We start from the raw sequence: 18,085 nt of genomic DNA, 5'->3' as shown, positions 1-18,085 counted from the left end.
CATTTAATTAGTAATCTTTTTTTATAAAAAAAAATAATTAAATCATTATTGTAAATGACTGAGCATGATTTGATGAAGGTGTCAAGTTTGGGAGGGGCGTTGCCACCACCCCCCCCCCCCCCCCCCCACTGGCCCCATTCTTCCCCCAGCCCCACAAAACTCCGCCCATGAATCCCCAGCTCATGACTCATTAAATTCGTGCTTTGAAGAGGAAAAGCGACGTGTTTCGGAGGAACTGACGACACAATGACTTCAAAGTCACGACGTCATAGTTTCCGGTAGGGGTGGGGGCAGCGGGGGTGGGGGGGGGACTGGATTGGTCGTGGGGCAATCTACCAGCACGCGTCATTCGTTACAAGCGTTGGAGATCGAACGCAAGGCGTATGGCGGCATTTGTGTTGAGGCGGCTAGGAGATGTTGACTACCTCGCCTTGTATACAGGAGGTCGTGGGTTCAATACCGACCCTGACTGCTGCTGTATATTCGGAGTTTGCGTGACTCTCTCTCTCATCATTATCATCATCACGGTGGCTAGGAGATGTTCACTCCCTCGCCTGGTATGCAGAAGGTCGTGGGTTCAATCCCGACCCTGACTGTTGCTGTATATTTGGAGTTTGCGAGTCTCTCTCTCTCTCTCATCATCATCATCACGGTGGCTAGGAGATGTTGACTTCCTCGCCTGGTATACAGGAGGTCGTGGGTTCAATCCCGACCCTGACTGCTGCTGTATATTTGAAGTTTGCGTGTCTCTCTCTCTCACCATCATCATCATAACGGTGGCTAGGAGATGTTGACTTCCTCGCCTGGTATGCAGGAGGTCGTGGGTTCAATCCCGACCCTGACTGCTGCTGTATATTCGGAGTTTGCGTGTCTCTCTCTCATCATCATCATCATAACGGTGGCTAGGAGATGTTCACTCCCTCGCCTGGTATACAGGAGGTCGTGGGTTCAATCCCGACCCTGCCTGCTGCTGTATATTCGGAGTTTGCATGTCTATCTCTCTCTCCTGGTGGTCGCGTGGATTTTTCTCCGGGTCCTGCGGCCTTTTTCCCCCTCCACATTTAGAGACATGCTTTGAGAGTTCTTTGGCTCCTTGTACGTTACCACGTGATGATGAAGCCACTTCGTCACGCTATCACTCGTGGCCAGCTCGCGTTTGGAAGAGAGCTGTACAGCTCAAGTGGGGCCTTACCTGGCAAAATAGAACATGGGAAATAGGACCGGTCAAAAACACTTTCGAGTACACACATATGCGTTTCGTATATATTCTCCAAAATGGATGCATGTTGAACTTCTTTCGCACTGCACTGTAGCCAACTGTGCTCATCCGAAGAATGGGAAATACACAAGGGAAGTTACGCGGTGCAAATTAGCGAACGGGAGGCGTGCGAGCCGAATGCGTCTGCCGCTTTCCACGTCAGTAACGGCGCAGAAAACCGACTACCATCACCAGGCAACGTCTGTCCGTAACGGTCGTGACGTCACTCCACATCGACCAGCCCTCCTCATTAATAATCATGAGCGGGTGACGTCACTCCACATCGAACAACCCCCCTCATTAATAATCATGAGCAGGTGACGTCCTCCAAATGGACACCCCCCACCCACCCCCCCCCACCCCTCATTAATAATCATGAGCGGGTGACGTCAATCCACATCGAACAACCCCCCTCATTAATAATCATTATAAGGTCACGTCCTCCAAATGGACACCCCCCCCCCCCATTAATAATAATTATCGGGTGACGTCACTCCACATGGGCGGGGCGAGGCGCCTCCTCCCGCCACCCCCCCCCCCCCCGCTCGGCATCAACTCACAACCCTCACTACAAAGGCAGAACCCTCATCACGTCACGTGATCTCCGTGACGCTGCTGTTGAGACATCGAAGTAAAAAGGACGTCGTGATGAACAAGGCGATTATAACCTTTCAATGACATAGCTCCGTGTCACCGCGCCCTTACAAACTGCACGCGCACGCATGCAATGAACACATCACGTCGCGCCCTGTGCTTTACGCTTTGCAAAGTTTCAGATTTACTTTGCAATACGCCCGTGCTTGGACGGGCAAAAGGCTCGTCGATAATAACGACGGTGACTCGGAAACATAGTGCGACCCGTACGTCACACACAAAACAATCGTCGCAAATGAACCACCAATACCCCATAATAGAGGGTTTTTTTTGGGGGGGGGGGGTTAGATCGCGTAAATAAATAAATAAATATATGAACAAATGCGCCGTTAAACCCACCACCACCAGAAACAGCCAATTAGTAAGGGTTGTCACGTAAACACCGGTGTGCTGTACCAGTGACGAATTGGTCACGTTCTGTTTACGTGGCAACCCTAACTAGTTGGCTGGGTCGGGTGGTGGCGGGTTTTAACGACACATTAATACATTTACGCGATCTAACATCCCCCAAAAAACCCCTATATTATGGATGATATTGGTCGCCAAAGCCTCCTCCTACCACGTGTTAAACTCACCGAAAGCCTCCTCCTACCACGTGTTAAACTCACCGAAATCCTCCTCATACCACGTGTTAAACTCACCGAAAGCCTCCTCCTACCACGTGTTAAACTCACCGAAAGCCTCCTCCTACCACGTGTTAAACTCACCGAAAGCCTCCTCCTACCACGTGTTAAACTCGCCGAAAGCCTCCTCCTACCACGTGTTAAACTCACCGAAAGCCTCCTCCTACCACGTGTTAAACTCACCGAAAGCTTCCTCCTACCACGTGTTAAACTCACCAAAAGCTTCCTCCTACCACGTGTTAAACTCACCGAAAGCTTCCTCCTACCACGTGTTAAACTTACGACAGCCTCCTCCTACCACGTGTTAAACTCACCGAAAGCCTCCTCCTACCACGTGTTAAACTCACCGAAAGCTTCCTCCTACCACGTGTTAAATTCACCGAAAGCCTCCTCCTACCACGTGTTAAACTCACCGAAATCCTCCTCCTACCACGTGTTAAACTCACCGAAAGCCTCCTCCTACCACGTGTTAAACTCACCGAAATCCTCCTTCTACCACGTGTAAAACTCACCGAAAGCCTCCTCCTACCACGTGTTAAACTCACCGAAAGCCTCCTCCTACCACGTGTTAAACTCGCCGAAAGCCTCCTCCTACCACGTGTTAAACTCACCGAAAGCTTCCTCCTACCACGTGTTAAACTCACCGAAAGCCTCCTCCTACCACGTGTTAAACTCACCGAAAGCTTCCTCCTACCACGTGTTAAACTCACCGAAAGCCTCCTCCTACCACGTGTTAAACTCACCGAAAGCCTCCTCCTACCACGTGTTAAATTCACCGAAAGCCTCCTCCTACCACGTGTTAAACTCACCGAAAGCCTCCTCCTACCACGTGTTAAACTCACCGAAAGCTTCCTTCTACCACGTGTTAAACTCACCGAAAGCTTCCTCCTACCACGTGTTAAACTCACCGAAAGCTTCCTTCTACCACGTGTTAAACTCACCGAAAGCTTCCTCCTACCACGTGTTAAACTCACCGAAAGCTTCCTCCTACCACGTGTTAAACTCACCGAAAGCCTCCTCCTACCACGTGTTAAACTCACCGAAAGTCTCCTCCTACCACGTGTTAAACTCACCGAAAGCCTCCTCCTACCACGTGTTAAACTCACCAAAAGCCTCCTCCTACCACGTGTTAAACTCACCAAAAGCCTCCTCCTACCACGTGTTAAACTCACCGAAAGCTTCCTCCTACCACGTGTTAAACTCACCAAAAGGCTCCTCCTACCACGTGTTAAACTCACCGAAAGCCTCCTCCTACCACGTGTTAAACTCACCAAAAGGCTCCTCCTACCACGTGTTAAACTCACCGAAAGCCTCCTCCTACCACGTGTTAAACTCGCCAAAAGCTTCCTCCTACCACGTGTTAAACTCACCGAAAGCCTCCTCCTACCACGTGTTAAACTCACCGAAAGCTTCCTCCTACCACGTGTTAAACTCGCCAAAAGCTTCCTCCTACCACGTGTTAAACTCACCGAAAGGTTCCTCCTACCACGTGTTAAACTCACCGAAAGCTTCCTCCTACCACGTGTTAAACTCACCGAAAGCCTCCTCCTACCACGTGTTAGACTCACCGAAAGCTTCCTCCTACCACGTGTTAGACTCACCGAAAGGCTCCTCCTACCACGTGTTAAACTCACCGAAAGCCTCCTCCTACCACGTGTTAAACTCACCGAAAGGCTCCTCCTACCACGTGTTAAACTTACCGAAAGGCTCCTCCTATCACGTGTTAGACTCACCGAAAGGCTCCTCCTATCACGTGTTAGACTCACCGAAAGCCTCCTCCTACCACGTGTTAGACTCACCGAAAGCTTCCTCCTACCACGTGTTAAACTCACCGAAAGCTTCCTCCTACCACGTGTTAAACTCACCGAAATCCTCCTCCTACCACGTGTTAGACTCACCGAAAGCCTCCTCCTACCACGTGTTAGACTCACCGATGCCGCGCTGATGTCGCCAAGGATCGACGCCAACTCCGCCCAACCTCGCAGCAGCAGCAGCGTAGGCGGCTTGTCGCTGGCCGTCGGACAAAGACGACGATCACCGCATCGCACGCGCTCTCGGATGCGCTTCTGCGGCCGTCTGGAACGCTCTTCCTTCCGACATTCGGAAGGCACTTGAGCTACGCGACTTTTACGTAATCTAGAACTGCTTTTTGTATGTTTAGTTTTGTTGTCCTCCCCCCGCACCTCCGATTAGCACGGTCGGCGACGTGCGGTGCGAAAGATGTTCAACATACACACACACATAGACTCACACAGAGACCCATAGACTCACACAGAGACCCATAGACTCACACAGAGACCCATAGACTCACACAGAGACCTATAGACTCACACAGAGACCCATAGACTCACACAGAGACCCATAGACTCACACAGAGACCCATAGACTCAGACAGATACCCATAGACTCACACAGAGACCCATAGACTCACACAGAGACCCATAGACTCACACAGAGACCCATAGACTCACACAGAGACCCATAGACTCACACAGAGACCCATAGACTCACACAGAGACCCATAGACTCACACAGAGACCCATAGACTCACACAGAGACACATAGACTCACACAGAGACCAATAGACTCGCACAGAGCCTCATAGACTCGCACAGAGACCCATAGACTCACACAGAGACCCATAGACTCACACAGAGACCCATAGACTCACACAGAGACCCATAGACTCACACAGAGACCCATAGACTCACTACAGAGACCTATAGACTCACACAGAGACCCATAGACTCAGACAGAGACCCATAGACTCACACAGAGACCAATATATTCACACAGAGACCGATAGACTCACACAGAGACCCATAGACTCACCCAGAGACCCATATACTAACACAGAGACCCATAGACTCACACAGAGACCAATAGACTCACACAGAGACCCATAGACTCACACAGAGACCAATAGACTCACACAGAGACCCATAGACTCACACAGAGACACATAGACTCACACAGAGACCCATAGACTCACACAGAGACCCATAAGCTTGATGTCCTTCCCCCGCACCTCCGATTAGCACGGCCGGCTACGTACGGTGCGAAAGACGTCCAAACCACACAGACGTACAGCCAGTGGCAGTTCCAGCGAATGCTTCCCCCTTCACGGCATCGCACGAAAGACAAATACATCGTCCGTGCTGCTCTTCATAGCCCCCCCCCTCACCCCCCCCCCCCCCCCCCCCCCCCGTTGACGCTGAACTGATGCAATAGGTAAGCACAACAGAGCTTTTAACGTGCGCGCGCGGCGACGTGATTGGACTGTCGGCCACAATTCTGCTTGGTGTAGAGTAGCAGGGGGAGGGAGAGGGGGTGGGGGCTGGGAGCGCTGGCGCAGTGGTTAGCGCGCAAAGCTGCCCCAAAGTGTCGTGGAAGCCTAAACGTCGGCGTTTGGTGAGACAAAGGCGGCCGGGTGTGGTGATGGCCACACCCGGCCGCCTCGCGGGCTACTCGCCCTTGGAATTTCTGAGCCGCTGTTGGGGCTCCCCCTAGGTCGACTCAGCCTCGAATGAGTACAAAAGTGTCGCGCGCAAAGACGTCGGCATTGGGGGAGACAAAGGCGGCCGGGTGAGGTGATGGCCACCCCCCCCCCCCCTCCTTCGTGTGCCGTGCCGGCCTTCACAAGGGCTCCTCGCTAGCAGCACTTGCCCCAACAGGACGTCAAGGCGATGCAAGGGATCTTTGTCTTTGTGCATGCACATGAATCTGCAAGTCATGTCGTTCAGCCCATTGCACCTGGGTCTGTCCCGTGGCCACCTCTCAGCAGACCTTCGGCACTTCACCTTGCCCCAAACCGCACCTAGCCTGGCACAAGCGCTGTGATACGACGCCTATTCTCCGTGGAGAGTCGTGGCTCTTGTTGTTCTGTGAGTCTCTGTGAGTTTGTGGGTCTCTATGGGAATCTGTGGGTCTCTGTACAGATCCGTAGGTGTGCGCTGTTTGGGTCTCTATGTGAGTCTGTGGGTCTCTGTTCATATCTGGAGGTGTGCGTTGTTTGGGTCTCTATGTGAGTCTGTGGGTCTCTGTGCGGGTCTATAGGTCTCTGTACAGACCTATAGGTGTGAGTTTGTGGGTCTCTATGCGAGTCTGTGAATCTCTGTTCAAATCTGTAGGTGTGAGTTTGTGGGTCTCTATATGAGTTTGGGGGTCTCTGTACAGATCTCTAGGTGTGAGTTTCTGGGTCTCTATATGAGTTTGTGGGTCTCTATGCAAGTCTGTGGGTCACTATGCGCGTATGTGGGTCTCTGTGCAGATCTCTAGGTGTGAGTTTGTGAGTCTCTATGCGAGTTTGTGGGTCTCTATGAGCGTATGTGGGTCTCGTAACAGATTGATTCACCTGGGGGGGGGGAGCGTAGCTGAGTTGGGGGGATGTTGGGGGTCACCCCCCCGCCCCGCCTTGGAGAATTGAAACGTGATCTGAGACCCCGCGACAGTGGCACGGCAGGTGAGACGCCGCGCGTGTTTTTCAAAGTTCAGCGAAGTTAAGGCGGCGCTTTGATGAATGGCTCTCTAATCACACCGTGACCTTCACCTCCCTCACTGCGACTCGCTCGCTCCATCTTTCTTTCTCTCTCTCTCTCGCGCGCGCGCTACACGCTCCCTCTCTCTGGCTACTCTCTCTCTCGCTACTCTGCCTCTCTCTTTGTCGCTCTCTCTCTCGCTACTCGGTCGCACCCTCTCGCTCGCTCGCTCCCTTTCTCTTTTTTTATTTTTCTTCTCTTTTTTTCCTTTACATTTTTTCGTATATTTTCTCTCCCTCTCTCTCACGCACACTCTCCCGCTCGCTCTTTCTCACGCTCTATATCTCCCACTCTCTCTCTCTCGCCCTTTGTCCGCCGCTCCCGTCAGCCGATGCCGCTGTCGCGACTGCCGCACTGCAAATCGAATCCCGCCCTCCAAGCCCCCACCCCCCCCCGCCGGATGTTGATTGGGGTCTGAATCAGAAGTGTCACCCGTGCAGCGAAACGTGGGCTCACCCTTCACCCGCAGCGCCAGCGGTAGCGGAACCAGCGAACCCCCACACCCCCACCGCTGCCTCCGCGATAGCACTAGACCGGTGGTGAACTTAGCACTAGAATATCGGTGGTCTTAGGTCTAGACTACTGGATTAGCACCAGACCACCGGGTCTTAGCGCTAGACCACCAGGTCTTAGGTGTAGACCACCAGGACTTAGGTGTAGACCACTGGGTTGTAGGTCTAGACCACTGGGTTGTAGGTCTGGACCACCAGATCTTAGGTCTAAACCACCGGGTCGTAGGTCTACACCACCTGGTCGTAGGTCTGGAGGACCGGGTCTTAGGTCTAGACGACCATGTCTTGGGTCTCGAGCACCGGGTCTTAGGTCTAGACCACCGGGTTGTAGGTCTAGACCACCGGGTTGTAGGTCTAGACCACCGGGTTGTAGGTCTGGATCACCGGGTCGTAGGTCTGGACCACCAGGTCGCAGGTCTAGACCACTGGGTCGTAGGTCTGGACCACCGGGTTGTAGGTCTGGACCACCGGGTCGCAGGTCTAGACCACCGGGTCGCAGGTCTAGACCACCGGGTTGTAGGTCTGGACCACCGGGTCTTAGGTCTAAACCACTGGGTCGTAGGTCTAGACCACCGGGTCGTAGGTCTGGACCACCGGGTCTTAGGTCTAAACCACTGGGTCGTAGGTCTAGACCACCGGGCCGTAGGTCTGGACCACCGGGTTGTAGGTCTAGACCACCGGGTTATGAAAGTGCTCCCCACTATCATGCATACAAAGACAAAGATTCCCCCATATAGCCTTAAGAGACAGTTGGGGCAAGTGCTATTAGCGAGTAGCATCCATGAAGGCCGGCACTGTGGCATACGAGCGGGCAGATAGCCAATTGTTAAATATTTACACACCACACCAGGCACTCGCCAAAGGCCCAGGTAAATCGTCGTGTTGTCCATGAGCGGGATTCGAACTCGGGTTTGCCGTGCACGTGGGGCGGCGCAGATAAACCGCTAACCGTCTACACTACCGCTCACCCCCACTATCATACAAATACACACGCGCACGTCCATGTGCACGCTCATGCACTAAACCCATCCCCCCCCCCCACCTCCACCGCCCCTCCAATCCAATTGATTCTCGCAAGGTTACAAAAAGACTCTTTGAAATCCGCGGAGGAGAACGGACAGTGGCATGCATCAAAATTCAGAAGACCGGCCGTCTAAGCCGTTATAATTGGTGAACCTTCCTTGAAGAAAAAAAAAATATAATTGCCCTCTCCCGAACAACGAAGCAGACCCGGCCGGTCCCCGCGGGGAAAATAAAAAATATAGATTTAAAAAAAAAAATTGGAAATCCCTCCCGTCCGCTCTGCCACGGCGCGTTCTGCCCGTTCTCCGTGGTTGTCACGGAATCCAGACGGGGACGAGCGCTCGGTGTCGAAGGTCAGGGTTCAAGGTCGCGCGTCTTATCGTTAAGGTCCCATCAGCGACTGCGATGGGGATTGATGAGTGCCGGGGGGGCAGGGGGGGGGCAGGGGGGGGGGGTTGCGTTTGCAGACGGGACAGTCTCCATCCTCCCGAAGCAGGAAACAGCTGCTGAATAACAATGCGGGGGGGGGGGGGGGGGTCTATGGATCGCATCATTAGCGCCCTCCGTGCGCCGAGTGCGGATTTCTTAAAGGATGTGCAGCGGTGGCAGGCGTGGTTGATGGTAGCGACGCTGCTGATGCTGCTGCTGCTGCTGCAGCCGCAGTAGCAGCAGTAGCAGCAGCGAGGGGTTGGTGGAGCACCACACAGATGGGGTGTGAAACTCCCTTCTACCCGTGGGTGTCGAGGGGGAGGCGTATACCCCGGCTCAGTGCACAGCAGCACCGTGGAATAATCCCCACCCGTTCCATCTGCGCGGTGCACAGCAGCACCGTGGACTAATCCCCACCCGTTCCATCTGCGCGGTGCACAGCAGCACCGTGGACTAATCCCCACCTGTTCCATCTGCGCGGTGCACAGCAGCACCGTGGACTAATCCCCACCCGTTCCATCTGCGCGGTGCACAGCAGCACTGTGGACTAATCCCCACCCGTTCCATCTGCGCGGTGCACAGCAGCACTGTGGACTAAACTCCACCCATGGTTTTTATCCGGGTGTTCTGCGGTTTCTCATCGCACGTACATCAACGTTTATTAGTTTGCCACAAAATAATACGAATACGCAGATGACCGCGGAGCTTGGGAAATTGTAAGTAGCGCCGACTCACTAAGATAGCAACATGTTAACTACCTCACCTGGTATACAGGAGGTCGTGGATTCGATCCAGACCCTAATGCCTGCGTGGTCGCCAGGATTTTTCTCGGATTTTCCCCTCCGCAATTTATAATCCACGTGCGTTTGGAGGTGTTTGGCCGCTATGAATTGGCACGCGATGGTAAGCCAGTTCGCTAGGCAATCATTTGTGGCATGGTCGCTTCTTAAACAGAGCTATAAAATATAGCTCAATTGGGGCCTTACCTGAACAATAAAAGTTGAACAGGCAGATCCTCGTTTGTGCTTCCTCTTCTTGGTGCCTCTGAGTCGTCCTCTCTCTCTCTCTCTACAAGAGTGAGGTGGGGGGGGGGCAGCGGGGGTGGGGGGGCCAGGGCAGAGTTCGAGATACAGGGACTCATCGACTTACGAACATTCGACTTACAAACTTTCAGAGATACGAACAAATCCGTCCATATGTCCAGTTGCTTGTTCGGACCGAGAGTCGTAAGTTCAACCCCCACGCAATAGATGGCGGTGGTGGCATCTACATCTACAGAGCGTGAAGAACCAGTGGCATCTACATCTGCAGAACGTGAAGAATCAGTGGCATCTACATCTGCAGAACGTGAAGAACCAGTGGCATCTACATCTGCAGAACGTGAAAAACCAGTGGCATTTACATCTGCAGAACGTGAAGAACCAGTGGCATCTACATCTGCAGAATGTGAAGAACCAGTGGCATCTACATCTACAGAACGTGAAGAACCAGTGGCATCTACATCTGCAGAACGTGAAGAACCAGTGGCATCTACATCTGCAGAACGTGAAAAACCAGAGGCATTTACATCTGCAGAACGTGAAGAACCAGTGGCATCTACATCTGCAGAACGTGAAGAACCAGTGGCATCTACATCTGCAGAACGTGAAGAACCAGTGGCATTTACATCTGCAGAACGTGAAGAACCAGTGGCATCTACATCTGCAGAACGTGAAGAACCAGTGGCATCTACATCTACAGAACGTGAAGAACCAGTGGCATCTACATCTGCAGAACGTGAAGAACCAGTGGCATCTACATCTGTAGAACGTGAAGAATCAGTGACATCTACATCTACAGAACAAAAATAACCAGTGGCATCTACATCTACAGAATATAAATAACCAGTGGCATCTACATCTACAGAACGTGAAGAACCAGTGGCATCTACATCTGCGGAACGTGAAGAACCAGTGGCATCTACATCTGTAGAATGTGAAGAACCAGTGGCATCTACATTTACAGAACGTGAAGAACCAGTGGCATCTACATCTGCAGAATGTGAAGAACCAGTGGCATTTGCATCTGTAGAATGTGCAGAACCAGTGGCATCTACATCTGCAGAATGTGAAGAACCAGTGGCATCTACATCTGTGGAACGTGAAGAACCAGTGGCATCTACATCTGCAGGAGATTATACAACTTTTAAAGCCATTCCCGGTGTTTAGTGTACACGCCGCACAGCATGTTTGGAATCGACATTGGTAAAGTTGGACTTGCGAACAATTCGACTTCCGAACTGACATCTGGAACCCAACTCGTTCGTAAGTAGAGGAGTGCCTGTTCACGCGAGAGTGGATCGCATTGCCACTCTCTCTGCATTTAAACACTCGTTTAGAGTTTCTTCAACGTTGACTGCATCGTGCCCCCCCCCCCTGCCTCGTTACTCCCCCCCCACCCACACCCTCCCCCACACCCTAAACAAAGTGACGGGCGCAGCGTTGGCAGCGCAGATGTGGGAAGTTCAGAGCTCGGCTGGGTTCTGACGACTCCAGTTTGAGCCACCGTCTAATCCGCGGGGAGCTTTGTTCCTTCGGGAGCTCTGGAGGGTGGGGGGGGGTGAAAGTCTTTGTAGATCCCCTCCCTCTCTCTCTGTGTGTCTATCAGTTTGTCCAAGTGTCCGTTTGTTAAGGCTGTACGGGGTGGGTGGGGTGTTTGTGGAACCTTTGTCTTTGTGCTCAGGAACCTGACCGACACTGGCTCCTACATCAAGCGCTGCTGCAAGGGCTTCTGCATCGACATCCTCAAGAAGCTCGCCAAGGGAGTGGGGTTCACCTTCGACCTCTACCTCGTGTCCAACGGAAAGCACGGCAAGATGGTGCAGGGCCTGTGGAACGGCATGGTCGGAGAGGTGAGCGAGAGGGAGGGAGAAGGGGGAGGGAGTGAGTGAGTGAGTGAGGGAGAGATAGGGAGAGTGAGTGAGTGAGGGAGAGATAGGGAAAGTGAGTGAGTGAGAGAGAGATAGGGAGGAAGAGAGATAGGGAGAGAGAAAGGGAACGAGAGAGGGAGGGAGATAGAGATAGACTTCACCTGACACGCTGGCGCCTCCTTCGGGAATCAGAATCTGAATATTGATTTACACTGGAGGAATCTGATGAGCTATGAAGCTCTTTTTCACAGATGTCCAGTAGGAGCGGGTCTGAACGTTACAACAACAAACAACACGATATGAGTGTAAAGTACAAGCAAGGTAAACAAGTCACCCAAACACAAATACAACAACTAAACCATCCCCATCCTACCAGGCAAAGCCCACGGAGGTATTAACTTAATTTTCAGAAGCAACCTGGCCACAGATGGTAGCTCAACAAAGTGGCTTATCACGTGGACATTTATACCACTAAAATACAGACATGTCAACCGTTACGATTTACCCGTATTCCTGTACATGGAAATTGAGTAAAAAATAAAAATTTGTGTTTCTCCCTTGTGATGGGACTTTGTAGGATGAACGTTGAGATTTATAAGGGCACCGGGTGACCAATAAGGGCTGAATTGGTCTGTAATAAGGTAGAGTACTGATAAGGGGTTGACAGGCATGTAGTGGTGAGTGTGCTAATGGGGAGTGGACGAGTCGTTATTGTCTATTTGTTTGCGTTTCTCCCTTGTGATTGGACTTTGTAGGATGAACGTTGAGATTTATAAGGGCACGGGGGTGACCAATAAGGTCTGAATTGGTCTGTGATAACGTAAAGCACTGACAGAGGGGTTTACAGCTTTGAACATAATCTCAACGCACGAATACCACGTTCAAGTGTCTGAAGCAGCTCCCCGTCAGGGCACGCGCAGCGAACCGTCGGACATCGTGCCAAACGACGCGGTGTGGGGGGGGGGGGGTGGGTGGGATTGGGTTGATTGACACGGCGAGTTCCTCGTCGGATGTGGGAAGAGGAGTAAAGTCGGGAGAAAACCCACAGCGGACGATCGCAACATCCCCGCAACCATGCCATCACCATCAGACCCGAAGTCGATTTCTAAAAACAATTATTATTATTTTTTTTTACAATTGCAGCAGCAGCCAGCCAGCCAGCAGGCATCATCGTTAGCCGAACGTTTTTGATTCAATTGCCATTGCAACTCATTTACGAATCGTAATCAGCTGGCAATTTGATTTTAATTGGATGCTGCAACCGGGGGAGGCGAATGCGATGCAGAGTTGTTGGGTGAAGTTTCAACGGGCGGGGCGCGAACGGAAGGAAGGAAGGAAGGCCCATGGCAGCTGATGTCTGTGTGAGAAAGAACGCGGCTCACATAGAGAGAGAAATATGGACTAGCATTGCCCATAGACTAGCATTGCCCAAGACAACTAGCATTGCCAATAGACTAACATTACCCATAGACTAACATTGCCCATAGACTAGCATTGCCCAAGACAACTAGCATTGCCAATAGACTAACATTACCCATAGACTAACATTGCCCATAGACTAGCATTGCCCATAGATTAGCAGTGCACATATACTACCATTGCCCATAGACTAACATTACCCATAGACTAACATTGCCATAGACTAGCATTGCACCATAGCCTAACATTACACCATATACTAACATTGCACCATAGACTAAAATTACACCATAGACTAACATTGCACCATAGACCAGCAGTGCCCATAGACTAACATTACCCATAGACTAACATTGCTCATGGACTAACATTGCACACTAGACTAACATTGCACAATAGACTAACATTGCATAATAGACTAACATTGCCCATAGACTAACATTGCACACTAGACTAACATTGCCATAGACTAACATTGCACAATAGACTAACATAGCACCATAGACTAACATTGCACCATAGACTAAAATTACACCATATACTAACATTGCACCATAGACTAGCAGTGCCCATAGACTAACATTACCCATAGACTAACATTGCCCATAGACTAACATTGCACACTAGACTAACATTGCACAATAGACTAACATTGCACACTAGACTAACATTGTCCATAGACTAACGTTGTCCATAGATTCTAGATTTGAAGCTTTCGTGACTGCAAGGATCCATACTCTTTGGTTCTATTCGGTAAAGTCACGAATAGAACGAATAGAACCAAAGAGTATTGTCCATAGACTAACATTGCACCATAGCCTAACATTGCACACTAGACTAACATTGCCCATAGACTAACATAGCACCATAGAATAACATTGCACCATAGACTAACATTGCCCATAGACTAACATTGCACCATATACTGACATTGCACAATAGACTAACATTGCACGATAAACTAGCATAACACCATAGACTAACATTGCACTATATACTAACATTGCACTATAGAATAACATTGCACTATATACTAACATTGCACAATAGACTAATATTGCACCATAGACTAACATTGCACCATAGACTAACATAGCACCATAGACTAACATTGCACTATATACTAACATTGCACTATAGAATAACATTGCACTATATACTAACATTGCACAATAGACTAATATTGCACCATAGACTAACATTGCCCATAGACTAACATTGCACCATATACTAACAATGCCCATAGACTAACATTGCCCATAGACTAACATTGCCCATAGACTAACATTGCACTATAGACTAACATTGCACTATAGATTAACATTGCACCATAGACTAACATTGCACCATAGACTAACATTGTCCATAGACTAACATTGCGCCACAGACTAACATTGCCCATAGACTAACATTGCCCATAGACTAACATTGCCCATAGACTAACATTGCCCATAGACTAACATTGCCCATAGACTAACATTGCACCATAGACTAACATAGCACCATAGACTAACATTGCACCATAGACTGACATTGCCCATAGCCTAACATTGCATCATAGACTAACATTGCACCATATACTAACATAGCCCCATAGCCTCACATTGCACCATAGATTCACATTGCACCATATACTAACATTGCCCATATACTAACATAGCACCATAGACTAACATTGCACCATAGACTAACATTGCACCATAGACTAACATTGCACCATAGACTAACATTGTCCATAGACTAACATTGCGCCACAGACTAACATTGCCCATAGACTAACATTGCCCATAGACTAACATTACACCATATACTAACATTGCCCATAGACTAACATTGCCCATAGACTAACATTGCACCATAGACTAACATAGCACCATAGACTAACATTGCACCATAGACTAATATTGTCCATAGACTAACATTGCACCATAGACTAACATTGCACCATAGACTAACATTGCCCATATACTAACATAGCACCATAGACTAACATTGCACCATAGATTCACATTGCACCATAGACTAACATTACCACAGGCCCCGCAAGTTCTCGAGCAACCATCGCGGACGGAGCCGAACGGTGAGGATAAAAAAGCTCCGCCACGTTTCATTCTCGTTTAGTGCCGGCGTCTGCGGGCACGGACACAGAGGCTCTACACGAAACCCGAACGCCCGCCGGGTTTCTGAACATAGTCGGAGAGAGGGGAGCGGGGGGGAGAGGGGATGGCCGCACGTCGCTTGCCCCCGGGCTGCCCCGCTGCCACCCCTCGGTCCGGCGAGCGCCGCGGCGGGGCAAGCAGCGTTGTTGGCGAGCAGCAGCCGGGCACCTGCGAAGAACCGGCGTGGCACACGAGGTGGTCTGGGTGGCTGCCGCCGCGCCGCGCCCGGCCAAACCTTTGTCTCCCCAAGTCGGCTTTGTTTACGCCGGAGTCGGCGTGTGCACACAGGGACGGCTGCCGCTGAGCGGTCCCCTAGGCTAGACCGCGCAGCGACAATCATCGGCCACCCGACCGGCAGACGGATGCCCGCTCGCAGGGCCAGGTGCCGGTGTCACCGCGTGCCGCACAGGAACCGCTGCCACCGGGGGTGCCTTTTCAAATGTGTCTAGGTGAGATGTGTACTCTTTGGTTCTATTCGGTAAAATCACGTAGGTAAAAAATTAAAAAAATTAAAAATAACAAAAATCACTACCTACGTGACTTTACCGAATAGAACCAAAGAGTGTGGATCCTTGCAGTCACGAAAGCTTCAAATCTAGAATAGATGAGATGTGTGAGATGGAGAGTATTTTGAGGTGCCCCGGTGTTTCGGAGGATTTCTATATCAAACCAAAATTATTAAAATCATCATCACCCAAACCCACTTCTCCAAACTGTCACCCCTGCCGTTGCAGGGTGTATCTCCTCTGTGACTCCCGTTGTTTGGTGTTCAAGCATAATAATAACAATATATATACCTATCATCACCCACACTTTACCCCACTGCGTGCAACATACTGCTAGGTGAGTGGGGAGGGGGGGTGGGGAGATGGCAGTAGCGGGGGGTGGGGGGTTCGGCTGGGAGATTTAGGAAACTTTCCCGCGTCATTTAAAATGCCACACAAGGGAAGAGATGGAATGGAACCGCCGATTTGTGGATTGCAAGTCCAGCGTGTTGACCGTTACGCCACCGTGAAAAACGGCGGCTTAGCTTACGTCGATTACAATGGACATAGTCATCGTCGTCATCGTCACCAGAATCCCCCGGTGCCTTGCGGAGCAGGTCTACTCGCACCCCCAACGATTATTCAGCCTTTGGTTATTCTCGCCTTGTTTGGGAACTGTAATTACAGGGACTCCTCTACTTCCGAACGAGTTCGGTTCCAGAGGTTTGTTCGAAAGTCGATTTGTTTGTAAATCCAACTTTACGCCTGTCGATTCCAAACATGTTGTACGGCATGTACACTGAACAATGGGAACACCTTTAAAAGTTGCATAATCTCCTGTAGACGTAGATGCCACTGGTTCTTCACGTTCTGCAGATGTAGATGCCACTGGTTCTTCACGTTCTGCAGATGTAGATGCCACTGGTTCTTCACGTTCTGCAGACGCAGATGCCACTGGTTCTTCACGTTCTGCAGATGTAGATGTCATTGGTTCTTCATGTTCTGCAGATGTAGATGCCACTGGTTCTTCACGTTCTGCAGATGTAGATGCGACTGGTTCTTCACGTTCTGCAGATGTAGATGCCACTGGTTCTTCACGTTCTGCAGATGTAGATGCCACTGGTTCTTCACGTTCTGCAGATGTAGATGCCTCTGGTTCTTCACGTTCTGCAGATGTAGATGCCACTGGTTTTTCACGTTCTGCAGATGTAGATGCCACTGGTTCTTCACGTTCTGTAGATGTAGATGCCACTGGTTCTTCACGTTCTGCAGATGTAGATGCCACTGGTTCTTCATGTTCTGCAGATGTAGATGCCACTGGTTCTTCACGTTCTGCAGACGTAGATGCCTCTGGTTCTTCACATTCTGCAGATGTAGATACCACTGGTTCTTCACGTTCTGCAGATGTAGATGCTACTGGTTCTTCATGTTCTGTAGATGTAGATCCCACTGGTTTTTCACGTTCTGCAGATGTCGATGCCACTGGTTCTTCATGTTCTGCAGATGTAGATGCCACTGGTTCTTCACGTTTTGCAGACGTAGATGCCACTGGTTCTTCACGTTCTGCAGATGTAGATGCCTCTGGTTCTTCACGTTCTGCAGATGTAGATGCCACTGGTTTTTCACGTTCTGCAGATGTAGATGCCACTGGTTCTTCATGTTCTGCAGATGTAGATGCCACTGGTTCTTCCCGTTCTGCAGACGTAGATGCCTCTGGTTCTTCACGTTCTGCAGATGTAGATGCCACTGGTTCTTCACGTATTGCAGATGTAGATGCCACTGGTTCTTCACGTTCTGCAGATGTAGATGCCACTGGTTCTTCATGTTCTGCAGATGTAGATGCCACTGGTTCTTCACGTATTGCAGATGTAGATGTCACTGGTTTTTCACGTTCTGCAAATGTAGATGCCACTGGTTTTTCACGTTCTGCAGACGTAGATGCCACTAACGCCATCTATTATGCGGCGGTTGAGCTTACTACTCTCGGTCCAATCAGGCAACTGGACATACGAACAGGTTTGTTCGTGTCCCTTTACTTGATTCATGACGCTTTTTCTGACGATCTGTCATCGGCTCG

The 18,085-nt window shown here is 50.5% G+C and overlaps 1 protein-coding gene across 2 annotated transcripts in view; it reads left to right on the top strand.

The window, feature by feature from the left end:
* Positions 1–18,085, top strand: part of LOC116955187 (glutamate receptor ionotropic, NMDA 2C-like) — an 83,467-nt gene that overhangs the window by 43,934 nt on the left and 21,448 nt on the right. For both annotated transcript variants that reach the window (XM_076052864.1, XM_076052862.1), the window contains exon 5: positions 11,759–11,927. In XM_076052864.1, coding sequence (XP_075908979.1) covers positions 11,759–11,927 — 169 coding nt within the window. The remainder of the gene's footprint in view (positions 1–11,758; positions 11,928–18,085) is intronic.

This window comes from Petromyzon marinus, chromosome 58, assembly GCF_048934315.1.
Source record: "Petromyzon marinus isolate PM22_M1 ecotype Great Lakes invasive population chromosome 58, UKy_Petmar_22M1.pri1.0, whole genome shotgun sequence".
Classification (NCBI taxonomy): Eukaryota; Metazoa; Chordata; class Hyperoartia; order Petromyzontiformes; family Petromyzontidae; genus Petromyzon; species Petromyzon marinus.
The sequence above is the reverse complement of the archived record's forward strand: the minus strand, read 5'-3'. Positions and strand labels throughout refer to the sequence as shown.